Genomic DNA, 13,309 nt, shown 5'->3' with positions numbered 1-13,309 from the left:
TTTTTTTTTTTTTTTTTTTTTTTTTTACGAATCTCCCTACATAAATTTTGTTATGTATATCGAGCTTTTACCAAATTTTATTATCTATTAGCTTAGACCATCTGTACTGGCAGCAACGATGAGCGTTGCTCAATAATATATTTTATTTTATTTTTCTTTTAATATTATTATAAATTTAAATAATAAATCTAGAAAAAAAATTAATTTATCATGAAGTGACACCTGACTGAGAACCGATTCTTATGGTGCTCGGAGAAGAAACGTTGCTTAATTTTTGTGCCTTTTTATTATTATTTTTTTATTTTAAATTGAGAGAATCTCTAACAGTAACTACTACTAAAGATGCCCTTCGTATTTATGTTGTCCGACGAGTTTGTCCTATATATATATAGTATCTTGTAGTCGATCATTACCGACTGGTTGGTTACGGTTCACGGTGATATTTATGACTGTTAACTTTCAATACTTTGGTAGCTGCAAATTTCCGGTGTTTCCAACGGCGCCGACTCCTCCCCTCCTCTACCGCGTTGAGCAATCCACTCCCCATGGGGAAGCAAAAACGCAACAAAGGCCTCTCGGGTGCGAAGTCGTCACCATCTAAAAGCGCTTCTCAACCCCCTTCTCCATTCTCGGTTAACTCTGCGGCGAAGCTCCAATCTCCGTCTCCGACTCCAGTTGACCTCAGTCCAGCTCTGGTTACTCTTGTTCCTATCCCAAAGACAAGCTCAGCCAACATTCCGCAAGTAGATCTGAGATCTATTTCAGATCTGGTACCCCCTAGTAAGATCGATGTGATGCAAGTGGCTACGTTGGTACCTGCTTCAGCTCCATCAACCCCTCCACCTGCTCCTCTTAATTCATCTGTCCCATCTGCGCAAGCTGCACCCATCAAGGTTGTTGCGGCAAACCTAGAAGAAATCAGGCCTAACCTTGCTGTTGAAGACGACACCTGGTTTGACCTCTTCAAAGTTAATACTAAAAGGCTCCAAAAGAAAGGTGATGCCTTTACCCTACCATCTGGTGAGTCGTGTGTGAAAATCCCAGATTCGGTGATAGAGAAACACTAGAAGTCCTAGGAATCGTTCATCCTCGGCCAATTCTACTCAGATCCTCCATTCCAAGGTACAATCCACACCATTGTTAATGGGATATGGAGCAAGCATTACAAGGATATCACGATTTCCAAAATAGAGGGTAACGCCTTCCTGTTCCGGATCCCCAACGTCCAGACAAGGAATCGGGTCTTGACTCATAGGCTATGGCAAATTGAAGGGCAAACGATGTTTGTCGCAAAGTGGGAGCCCGGTGTTGTGCCCGTCAAAACCGAGCTCAAAACAGTTCCCATCTGGCTCTAGCTCAGAAATGTTCCTTTCCAATTTTTCAATGATGATGGACTGGAACGTATTGCTAGCTTGGTAGGCGACCCCAAGTTCTTGCACCCCAACACGACAAACAAAACCAATCTGGAGGTTGCAAAGGTGTTCACAATCATTGACCCTCGTAAACCCCTACCAGAAGCTATTAACGTCCAATTCGACTCAGGGGACATCAAGCGTATCGATGTTTCAAGCCCATGGATGCCTTCGGTCTTTGCACACTGTAAAGAAGTCGGGCATAGCCTGAGAAAATGTCGTGCAGCTCCGGTTCGCTGCAAAAGCTGCAACTCAACTATTCACTCTGATGAGGATTGCCCAAGGAACAAGTCGAAGGATGAGATAAAAGAAAAAAGGAGGAGGAGATCTAGAAATCCCAAGTTAGTGACAAAGGAGGGTGACTGGGTGTTGGTTAATCGATCCAAAGATGGAACCAGTACTAGCAAAGCCTTATTTGCCTTACCAGAGAAAGGGAAAGGGCCTCAAAAAGTAGTAAGTGTTCCTATCTCTGAGGAGGAGGACGACTCCTCTGATGCTCCCTCCTCACACTCTGAGGCAGAGGACATCGATTTGGAGGATGAAGAGAAGTTTACGGAAGTGTTGACTCAAAGACAACAACGAAGTGCGAGGGGCAAAGGCCCCAAATCCCTAAAATCTTGCTGTTAATAGACACCACCATGCCGTTAGATATTTTTTGTTGGAACGTCAGAGGGTTCAATAAGTCCTCTCACAGACGCAGATTTAAGAAATGGCTTAGGAGCCATCAACCACTTTTTGGTAGTATTGCGGAGACACATGTGAAGCAGCCTAAGCAGCAAAAGTTTATCAACACCATGTTGTCTGGCTAGTGTTTTGATAATAACTACGACTTCTCTGATCTAGGGAAGATATGGATCCATTGGCATCCTAGTGTCAAAGTTTTTGTCATAAATAAATCTCTTCAGATGATAAGCTGTGAAGTTAAGTTACCAGAGAGACCGGATATAATAGTTGTCTCATTTGTATATGCTTCAAACGATGAAGCTTCAAGGCATACCCATTGGGACGAGCTGGTGAGCTTATCTTCTAATCCAGGCTTGAGTGGTATGGCTTGGGTTGTACTTGGCGATTTCAATCAGCTACTGCACCCAGAAGAGCACTCCTTAAATGAAGGCTCAACAGTAGACAGGCCCACGAGACTCTTCAGAAAGGTACTTCTCAACGCTTTCCTGACTGATCTTAATTACAGAGGTTCCACTTTTACATGGTGGAATAAGAGAAAAAAATGCTCCAGTCGCTAAGAAATTGGACCGCATCCTTGTTAACGACCAATCGACCACCATTTTCCCAACCTCTTTAGGTCTTTTTGGTGAGCCTAATTTTTCTGAGCACGCCTCTTGTGGGATAAGCTTTCAGACTGCAACACCTAGGTCAAAGAAGCCATTCAGATTTTTCAACTACCTGCTTAACGATCCAGACTTCATCTCGTTGATCTGCCTCGAATGGTTCTCCTTGAATGTATCTGGTTCTGCAATGTTCCAGGTCTCAAAGAAGTTAAAGGCATTGAAAAAGGTTATTCGGGATTTCAGTAGACAAAACTACTCTGATCTGCAAAAAAGAATAGAGGAGGCTCATGAGAGGCTTATAAACGCTCAGAGTAGGATGATGCAAAACCTGTGTGTAGTCAACGCTGAGGTTGAATTGGAATTACACAGGAAGTGGCTCATTCTCTCCAAGGCCGTGGAGAACTTCCCAGAGAAATTCATTGGATGGATTCAAGAATGCTTAACCACAGCTACCTTCTCAATCATAGTTAATGGCAGCACAAGAGGTTTTTTTAAGAGCACAAAGGGTTTGAGACAAGGAGATGCAATGTCACCATACCTGTTCGTGCTTGCCATGGAGGTGTTCTCGGGTTTGCTCCGGTCAAGGTACACATCAGGTTACATTTCTTACCACCCCAGAACTTCAAAAGTGGAAATCTCCCACCTAATGTTTGTTGACGACGTGATGATCTTCTTTGATGGGAACAACTCGTCTTTGCACGGCATATATGAAACGTTGGAGGACTTTGCAGGATGATCCGACCTACACATGAATAGAGGAAAAACTCAACTCTTTCATGCGGGTCGGACTCAAGTCGAAGCCAATGCTTTGGCAAGTTACGGTTTCACGCCTGGATCACTACCCATCAGATATTTGGGATTGCCTTTGATGAGCAGAAAGCTAAAAGTTGCAGAGTACGCACCTCTAATCGAGAAACTCAAAGCCAAATTCAACTCTTGGGCTACCAAATCACTCTCATTCGCTGGAAGAGTTCAGCTAATTGCTTCACAAATATCAGGCCTTGTGAACTTCTGGATCTCCACATTCATTCTTCCGTTGGGTTGCATTAGGAAAATTGAGTCTCTATGCTCCCGGTTCCTATGATTGGGCAAAACTGATAAAAAAAGGAATTGCAAAGATAGCATGGTCCCAAGTTTGCCTCCCTAGATCCGAAGGAGGTCTTGGTCTAAGAAGGTTTGCTACTTGGAATAGAACTTTGTGTCTCAGGATGTTGTGGCTTCTCTTCTCAAGAAATGACTCGATGTGGGTCGCCTGGCACAAATTCCACAACTTTAGTACGGTAACAAGCTTCTAGGATCAATCCGAAACAGTCTCAGACTCTTGGAACTGGAAATTCCTTCTAAGGCTGAGAAGCTTGGCTGAAAGATTTATTATGTGCAAGGTCGGAAATGGAAGAACAACAAGCTTCTGGTTTGACAACTGGACTCCTTTTGGTCCGTTAATCAAATATATCGGTAATCAAAGCCCCAAAGACTTAAGGATCCCTCTACAAGTCAAAGTGGCAAACGCTTGTGATGCTGATGGATGGCAGCTTCCAGACCCACGTTCTGAGCAGGCCCTCCAACTCCACGTCACCTAACCACAATAAGAAAACCAACTGATTCACTAAAGCTGAATTCATATACGTGGATGGTGGACAATAAAAAGTGTAACGGATTCTCGTCATCACGAACCTGGGAGGCTCTAAAACCTAGAGCAGAGGTTGTGAACTGGCACAAGACTTTCTGGTTCAAAGGGGCTACGCTGAAGCATGCTTTTCACATGTGGATTGCTAATCTGGATTGCCTCCCTAAAGGTAAGATTGGTCGGGTGGGGTATGAATATCAACTCTGCTTGTGGTCTTTGCTCCTTACACTCGGAAACCCGAGAGCACCTGTTCCTATCCTGCGATTTCGCCAAATTCCTTTGGCACTCCGTGAGTAGGAAATTGGATATGCCATCTACAAGCCTTGGCAGATCCAATTTGGAAACAGAGGAACAATCTGCACCACAAGTAGACCCATGTGCTCCCTTCTGAAATATTTACGCATCAACAACAGTAGGATCAGTACCTACCGAAAACCGCTCGGTACCAATATGGTTTATCTCTCTCAAAATACTCACATAACGGTTGAACCCATACATCCGCAGCCACTGGCTTCTGCACCACCGCCGCCACTGGCGGGACTACCGATACCTGAACCGGGACCACTCCCGGTAACTGCTGCAACAGCTATGTCAGCAAGCCCACAAGATCGACACCGGGGACTCCATCTGCTGGGACTCCCACACCTGGAACCTTAGCATCACCGACCACTGCAGCATCAACACCGCTCCTTCCGGCCACACTCATGGAATCCCCTTGGACACCCTGCGACTCGCCAACATCCTCAGCTGCTACACTCTGGTCCGCAGCCTCACTAACCACTGGGACTCTGCCCCTACCACGACCACGTCCGCATCCTCGACCACGACCTGCTGCAGCACCCTCTCTAACCATCTGCACTACCATGAACAGAAGGCTAAGCACACAATCATACATAACACAAAAACATAAACTCACCGTGGAATCACACTGTAGGCTCGAAGAGGATGTTCTAGGACTCCATGCCACACACAATTGACTAACTCACATAATCAATCAAGACATGCAATCCCAAACATCACAACAGAAACCTAGTGAACCCAAACCTAGAACCGTAAGGGCTCTGATACCAAACTGAAACGATCCAACCCGTTTTTTATTTATAAATAATAATAATAATAATAATAATAATAATAATAATAATAATAATAATAATAATAATAATAACAAATACTCTATAACTAGTGGTCCCATACCCACTAGCCACCAAACCACAAACTCACAACCGCGGATAACATAAACCATAGCATTAAACCAAAGAAAACTCAAAGGAAACAATCACATAAGCATCACATCACATAAAAAACTAGAGATCTTAGCTTAGATAAGTCATGGTTAGGAATATTATTTTGAAACGATTTGATCCGTTTTTTTAATAATAAAAACAATATATAATTAAGCATCTCATACTACTTAATTAAACCAACCCAACCACAACTCATCATTAAACCAGCAATCGACATTATGCACAACAGAAATATACAAATAATACCATACCAATATATCATTAATATATATAATAATGTTCCTAACCATTATATCCAACAATCTAACCACTACAAGAAATATGAGCATTGATAGCAGAAAAACATAACGCAGTTTTCGTAAATGTTATCATTGATAAAATCTTAAAAATGAAACTATATGATAGCATTTTATAAACGCTTAGCCTAAAAATATGTAAGCGGGAACCAAAAAACAATCTTTCCGCCAAATACTTAAAAGTTGACAAAATATCACTCTTTACCATGGTCACACCCTCTCTAAACCAAAACAAAAAAAACTTACCACGACAAAACATAAGAAAGAAAGAAGAAAAAAAAAATTCCCAGATCTAAAATTAGGTCTCTTCGCCTTTGTCATTGACTCGACCGTGAACTCGTCGCCGGCCTCCATAAAAGTAAGCTTCTTCTTCTTGTTCTCCTTCTAAAAATCATATCATAATCTGCTTTATGTTTACGCCATTCATTCATTGATTCATTCCACAATGGTTTCTCTGCCTCTTCAAACCTCTCTTCGTCGTCTCCGGGGAAGAGAAACATCCTATTCTCCGTCGTTTCGCATCCAACGCCTCTCTTGTGAAAGTTATCGCGTGTGAAAGTTACATCGGATACGCTGGCGCAGAAGATCGGTAAATCTATCCGGCGTGCTGATGTGCCGTCGAAATCTAGGGTTTACGCTGGTGTCAACATTGTTAGACCTAAGGGTTATTGGGATTACGAGTCTCTTGTTGTTCAATGGGGGTATCGTCTTCCTTCTCCTTTTGGATTCTTCTTTCATTAAACCTAATTGCTTCGATTTCTACATGTTTGGCTGTTGTGTTAGATTGGTTTTGGGTCTGAAATCAATATGGAATGTACATTTAGGGTATCTTGAGTATGTATGGTGTTTGTGGTTAGGTTGCTAGTGAGTATGGACCCTTAGCTATAGTTATTTACTATTATTATTTATTATTTATTAATTAAAAAAATACGGATCAGATTGTTTCATGATTTAATATCTTTAATAATATCACTATCGTTTAAAAACTGCAAAACGATCATTGTATATTTGTTTCCGTGCAAAGGAGTAACGATGTCTAAACAACGTACTTATCTAAATATGTTTTAACATTTACCATGTAAGTAAACTAAATATACTACTCAACATTATTTAAAATTTTGAAATTATAAAAAACACATAAATCAAAACATTTATGTATTCGAAGTATACATAAATTAATTACAATATGTAGCACGGAGTATCATCTAGTCCCCTATATAATAAAACGGAAGTACACAACATTGTTTTGTAGACTATATAATTTTAATAAGTTGGTTACAAATAGATTATAGATTAAATGATAGAATAATTAGTTATAAATTAAATAGTGGTTGCAATCTTAATTTATTTTCGGAAGATTTTATTAATACAACAAGTTGTTTCCAAAAATCTTAAAGAGAATATTTTAAAGAATCATTTTGATATTATCGAAATTACCATATTAATTTCCTTTATTAAATTATTCATCAAATAAAATTCTTTGATATCTAACTTAACATATTGATTTGTTAATTATCATTATACTTCACCTCTGATTTTTATATATGAGTCTATTTTGTAAAACAATTAAATTATCATATTGTTTATTATAATTAAAAAATAGTTTTATTTCTGGATATAACATAAGCTTAATTTTTAAAAACAAATATAAATGATTCAATCCATAAAATATTCAAGTTTTAGTAATATTATTCTTTAAAAATAATATCTACTGAATTAAAATTTTTACTGAGTAACTGGTCAAAATTTGAATATCCAAATTCAATTTCATACTTTATTGTTGAATTTTATAATTTTATATAATATAATAAACTGTAAATAATTTAATTTGAAATATTTTTAAAATATTGAAACTTGATAGAAAAGTTAGAAACTATAAACACTCCAAATTTACAAAATTATGTCTTTAGCATACATTGTTGAAATAATTTTATGTACATAAACTAATACAACATATTAAAATTTTATTTTAAAATAGAAAATATACAAAATTTTGTATAAAATAAAATTTAACAAGTGTTATAGTACGGTACTTATCTAGAATCATTAGCAATATAAAACTTACAAAATAAGTGTTTTTTTCAAGTCATCATATTTAGCATATGATTTTATTGCATAATATTTTATCCAAATTTAAAAAAAAAACAATTACAAAAATTATATTTTATATAAAAATTATAACTAAATAAAATGAATTTCAATCCATGCTCTAGCAATAGTATTAATCTAGTCATATACTATGACGAGAGCAAAAGATTATTATATGATTTCGTATCTGCACCAAAATAAATATATATGGACAGTGAAGTATAATATTTGTTTATTTGCCAATTATACCATTTTATGTAATCTTTTAATTTCTTGTCTCATGGTAATAAAATAACGATGTTATGATGAGAGCAAAATATAATTACTATAGTAAGTTTTTGGTATATATATGCACCAAAATAACTATGGCCAGGGAGGTATGTAAAGTTTTATATATGTTTATTACTTCATTTAAGGTAATCTTTATGTTGCGCAAGTGCTAAACTGGTCAATATTATCCTTGTGAGGAACAGTATATCATCTCGACCCCAACTGAGGATCGAACCGAGGGACAAAGGTTCTAGTCCACAGTTCATGAGTTGGTGTTCAATCATCGATCGCGTACTTAAAATATTACTTTTCATGTTATGGGTTCTAGAAAAATATGGCGTGTCCTTCCATTTGACCGGATAAGGTCTAAGTAACAGTATTATGTCCATGTCCGTTACTTCCACGTCTCTGCCTCTGGTCAAATACGCAAGGCGCTCTCCTTCTCTATAAATACAATGAATTTTTCAGCATCAACTTAAAATCTTCAATTTCAAAGCTCATCTTCAAATCTTGACACAACCCCCAAGAAAGAAAGGAAAAAAAAACATTTTTGTTACCACGATCGACCACCCTAATAATTAACTCTTTTGTCTTATCAAAACTCTTCTAATAGGTATTTCTATCTATTACAACAAATGGATGGAGGCTTGGGAACGATGTTAATGAAGGTGGCCTTATTTGCTCTGGTTCAAGCTTTGGTGTATCTCATCCTCTCGAAATCGTCCAATGTTTTCTCTAGATCGAATTCGTTGAAAAGAGCTTACAGTTTCCGGCCTATGAGGTCCGTCAGCATCCGCCAAATTCTGACGGCACTTCAAGATATGCCTGCTGGCGAAGAGATGTCTCCTTCTTCTTCTTCATCTCTTACTTCTTCTTCGCAAGATGATGGGGCAGTAACGACAAATATATCACCATCTTAAGGATTTTTATACGGCGTTGTTTGATTAATTTTTTCATCTTCTTTTAGATTGTTTCCTTAAATGGATGTAAGATTGATTAGTCCTCTATCTCTGTGTACATATGTATGATTGGTGTAGATGTTGAATATTATTAGGCCGTACAATACTATGTACAATTCAAAAGATTTACTATAGTATTTTGATTAGTAATTTTTAATTAAACCAAAAAAATGTTTTGTCTATTCGATGTTTTATTTGAATGTGGTGAAATGTTTACATCACTAAACTAGTAGACGTGGAAGGAAGTTATAACAATTCAATTCAATATAGTTTTCAAACAGTGAATTTTAAGATGATAATCATAGAGAAAATTATACAAACGCATATTAGAAGAAAACAAATAGAAGATTTCATCTTGTAAAAGGCACAAAGCTATCTGGTTTCCCAATGCTACCCCGAAGTATGCTTTCGTTACATGGTTGTTGACAAAAAACAGATTGGCAACAGGAGAATGGATGATCCTATGGAACTCAAACACAAATCCAAGTTGTGTATTCTGTAACCATCCCATGGAGACAAGGGAGCATTTGTTTTTTCAATGTCCTTTCTCACAGCAGGTGTGGGAGAAGCTAGTGCAAGGACTGATGCAAAGCAAATATACGGCGAACTGACGAGATGTTATGGCTCTACTTACGGGTGATGACCTGGATGTAACACACAGGTTTCTCTTGGGATACACCTTCCAAAACACTATACATTCTCTCTGGCAGGAACCGTTGTCAATGGTGGAGAAGCTGGTCAAGATCATTGACAAGAATGTCCGAAACCGCATGAGCACCATCGGGGAGGGGGGTGACTGTCGAATTTAAGTTTGGTTTGCAGCTAGATTATTTTTAAGATGATTTGTTTCTAAGTTTCAAAACAGTATTGCATTAACAATGTAAACACATTTATTTTTCTTTTTGAATATAATTTAATATTAGATTAAAAAAAAAAAAAAAAAAACATTGCTTTAAACATTTGGAACTTGAAAGATGGAGTCAGGGTCATTTAGGACACCGGTATTATGTTTTTTTTCATTAAACTTTCCAACGCTCAAATATAAAATGTTCCATGAGCTTTTTATCTTGTGATCGATTTCAGAGATTCTTCTCTTTTTTGGGTGGATAAAAACCGGAATATAAATATACACATAAGTAAATAAGTAAAAGTAAAAGTTTTATGTACGTGAAATTTCATTATAAATTTTTGGTTGAGAAATTTAATAATATAAATAAAATATTATATATATATATATATAAATTTTATGTTACTTGTGGATATGGTTTAAAATATAACTAGATTTTAATCTGTGATACAAGCAAAATAATTTTTTTTTAATAACTATTAAGAAAATATGTATGTTGTGATTTTTGTGTTTTATGTTTATATCTTTTGATTAATATTTAGATTTTATAATTTTAGATATTTTTTTNATTTTTTTTTTTTTTTTTTTTGTTTTTTCGTATCGATTAGGATTGGTTTAACATCCCTCCTTAACTTATTTGATTTGAAACTAAACAATTTTATGTATTTTAGTAGACCAACCCGTAAAAACTATATATAATCATATATATGTAAACAGCTCTAACCCGCTCGATAACATGATCCGCAAGTATTTTTTTTTTAGTAAGTTAAAAGTATCTAAAATATTTAAATTACGGATAGTAATTTCTTTTAGTATTATTTAAAGTTTTTTTTGGATATTAATTTAAAGTATGATTATATTACAAATAATAATTTCAAAGTTTGATATTTATTCAAATGACAAGGATTTTGTTTTTGTCACCCAAACATTAAATTAAAAGATAACTCCAAGGTTGGTTGCCCAAACCGGAGGGTAAAAATTTACAAAAAAAAAATTCAGAAACTAAAGGTCTCGAATAACAAATAAGACAATCCAAATGGCAAAGATTTAATTATGTAAATCTTACAAAAAAATGTTATTTTGCCAAATGTACTTATGAATTAAGAATATGGGGAAATGATAAATATTGATAAACATATTTTAATACTTATCTATATTAAAATTTTCATTTAAAATATAATAAAAATCTACAAAATTTTATTTAAAATTTAAGAATATAAAATCTTTTGAGAAGATTTTTTTAAAGAAATTACTAGATATGTGAAGTGGAATAATTTTCTTGTAAGTAAATTATAAAAACATATATATTTTACATTTTTACTAGATCAAGATAGATAAAGTGATAGATATAAAGAGCTCTATGTTCATTAATATACTTCATTAGTAGATTTTATTCCATATATTTTCATTAATCTTCATTTTCACAGTGATAAAAAATATACTTTGATATTTTTACCAACTAAGATTTATGCTTCTGTTTACTATAAAATGCGAACCTTTTCACAAAATTTCTTACAAGTTTGATTTAAACATCAAGAGCTCTCTACTTGTTTTCTCTTAATTCTCTCGCTTAATCAATTATCAAAGAAAAATAAAAATGAAGAGCTCTATGCAGTTTATCTCTACACTCTTCTTCCTAATCGTACTTGTTGTCGGACCAGGTATACAAATCTATCTTCCCACTAGCACTAAACAAATCTACTGAAATATATGAATTCTTTTGGTTATACTATTGAATTCTTATTGTTGATATGGTCTTATATAGGAGAGATGAAGATGGTTGTAGGACAACCCCAACTGTGTGAAGCCGAAAGCATCAACTTCATCGGATTTTGCTCAAAATGGAGGACTAGGTCTATTTTGAACAATAGTATTTGAGCTCCTCCTTCCGCCGCCCTTGAAGACAGCCTAGATCCGCTTCGTTTATTGCCTCTCCGGTCACCGGCGCTCCTCGCCGTGTCCGTGAGAGGGCTCCCAAGGTTCCCTTTATGCAGCTGACTTTTTTCCGGTAGGCGATCTGACGAGATTAGGTTTCAGAGATTGATGGCGATTTTAACGGTGGCTCCGATTTGTGGAGAATTGGCCTCGGCTTGTCTCGAATCTTCTGTGAATCTTGGCGATTACTCCCTCCCGGTGCTTTCACCCCCTTCGGTTTGTTTGAGGACGACAATCTGAGTTTGTGTGAGGCTCCTTAAGGTGTTTCTCGGCGGTTCTTCTTAAGCTCCATTAGAGATGGAGCTTCTGCTTGTCCAGTTTCAAGCAGCGGTAAGATTCTTCAGAGGCAAGTGGTGGGTAGTTGCTTGGTATTACAACGGTAGCTTCTCCGGCATGCGGCGGCTCTCCTCTCGTGGTGGCGTAAGAGATTAGCGCTCTCTTCCTCTCCGTGTTTGCCTTCTGTCTTCACTCCGTTCACCTTCTCTCCCGCCCCGTGATTAAATGTCGTTTGTTTCCCTGGCTCATTGCATACTCTGGTATGCTCGGAGTCTCTGTCTTGTGTGTTGTTGTTTTAGGTGTGGATTTTAGTGCTGAGGCGTCAGCCACCAGTGACTCTGATCTTCCTTTTTGTTTATACCGGGGGCGTTTGGTCATCAAATGGTAGTCTTGTGTTGTGTTTTGTTGTTAGAGTCGTCTTCTCTAACTAATTGCAAGCTACCTAACATCAACTCCCAAGCCAAAGGTGTTTATCAGAAAAGGTGGACTGGTGTTCGTCCGAGACTTGTCTTGCTCTTGTAGGATTTTGTGAGTTTCGTCTAGGATGGAGATGAGGGCTACGCTTGACAATGGGTTTGGGTCTGCCCAACGTCGCTGCCCATGCCATTTCCGTGCAAATCCATGGCATGTCGCACTTGTATCCTTGATGTTGCGTTTGAGTTTACTGCCCCTCGTGTCACTTTTGCCCAAGCCTTTAGCTCAGCCGCAGCAGATTAGTGTTTTAGTGGGAAGCCTTGATGACTTTACTTGAAGTGTCTGTTTTTGCCCTAAGCACTTGGTGGTGTTAGTATGGCTCTTTGTGGTTAAGATGTTGCCAGGCTCTGAGCTACCGACTCCTAGAGGGACTCGCTAGAGTGAGTGAGCATTGCCTAACACATTAAGCTTGGCAATTCCGCAGCTCCTTGCTAAGCTCGGATTACCGGTGAAAGGACTACCATCTTGCTTTATGGGTGACTCGTGATCTTTATTGTTCTGTTTTCTTGTTGATTCTTTTTCTAGCTCACTATAGGGATTCTTCTTATCTTGTTCCAAATCGTCTTCTTTAACGAGAATTGATGATTCGGTTCAA

General features: G+C 37.3%; 2 protein-coding genes across 4 annotated transcripts in view; both read left to right on the top strand.

Moving 5' to 3' along the window:
• On the top strand, window positions 8,737-9,364 carry LOC109125528. Its single transcript, XM_019227254.1, has one exon. It carries the CDS (start codon window positions 8,859-8,861, stop codon window positions 9,141-9,143), a length of 285 nt encoding a protein of 94 aa, XP_019082799.1. The 5' UTR covers window positions 8,737-8,858; the 3' UTR covers window positions 9,144-9,364.
• LOC109125572 (putative defensin-like protein 9) overlaps window positions 11,547-13,309 on the top strand; it is a 7,664-nt gene continuing 5,901 nt past the window's right edge. The window contains exons 1-2 of one of the 3 annotated variants that reach the window (XM_019227459.1): window positions 11,547-11,690; window positions 11,798-11,882. In XM_019227459.1, the coding sequence (XP_019083004.1) occupies window positions 11,627-11,690; window positions 11,798-11,882 (149 nt within the window). In that variant the 5' untranslated portion in view covers window positions 11,547-11,626. Of the gene's footprint in view, window positions 11,691-11,794; window positions 13,303-13,309 lie in introns of those variants that run through there. The other 2 variants (XR_002032685.1, XR_002032686.1) reach the window with 2 other exon arrangements.

Source organism: Camelina sativa, chromosome 7 (genome assembly GCF_000633955.1).
Source record: "Camelina sativa cultivar DH55 chromosome 7, Cs, whole genome shotgun sequence".
Taxonomy (NCBI): Eukaryota; Viridiplantae; Streptophyta; class Magnoliopsida; order Brassicales; family Brassicaceae; genus Camelina; species Camelina sativa.
The sequence above is the reverse complement of the archived record's forward strand: the minus strand, read 5'-3'. Positions and strand labels throughout refer to the sequence as shown.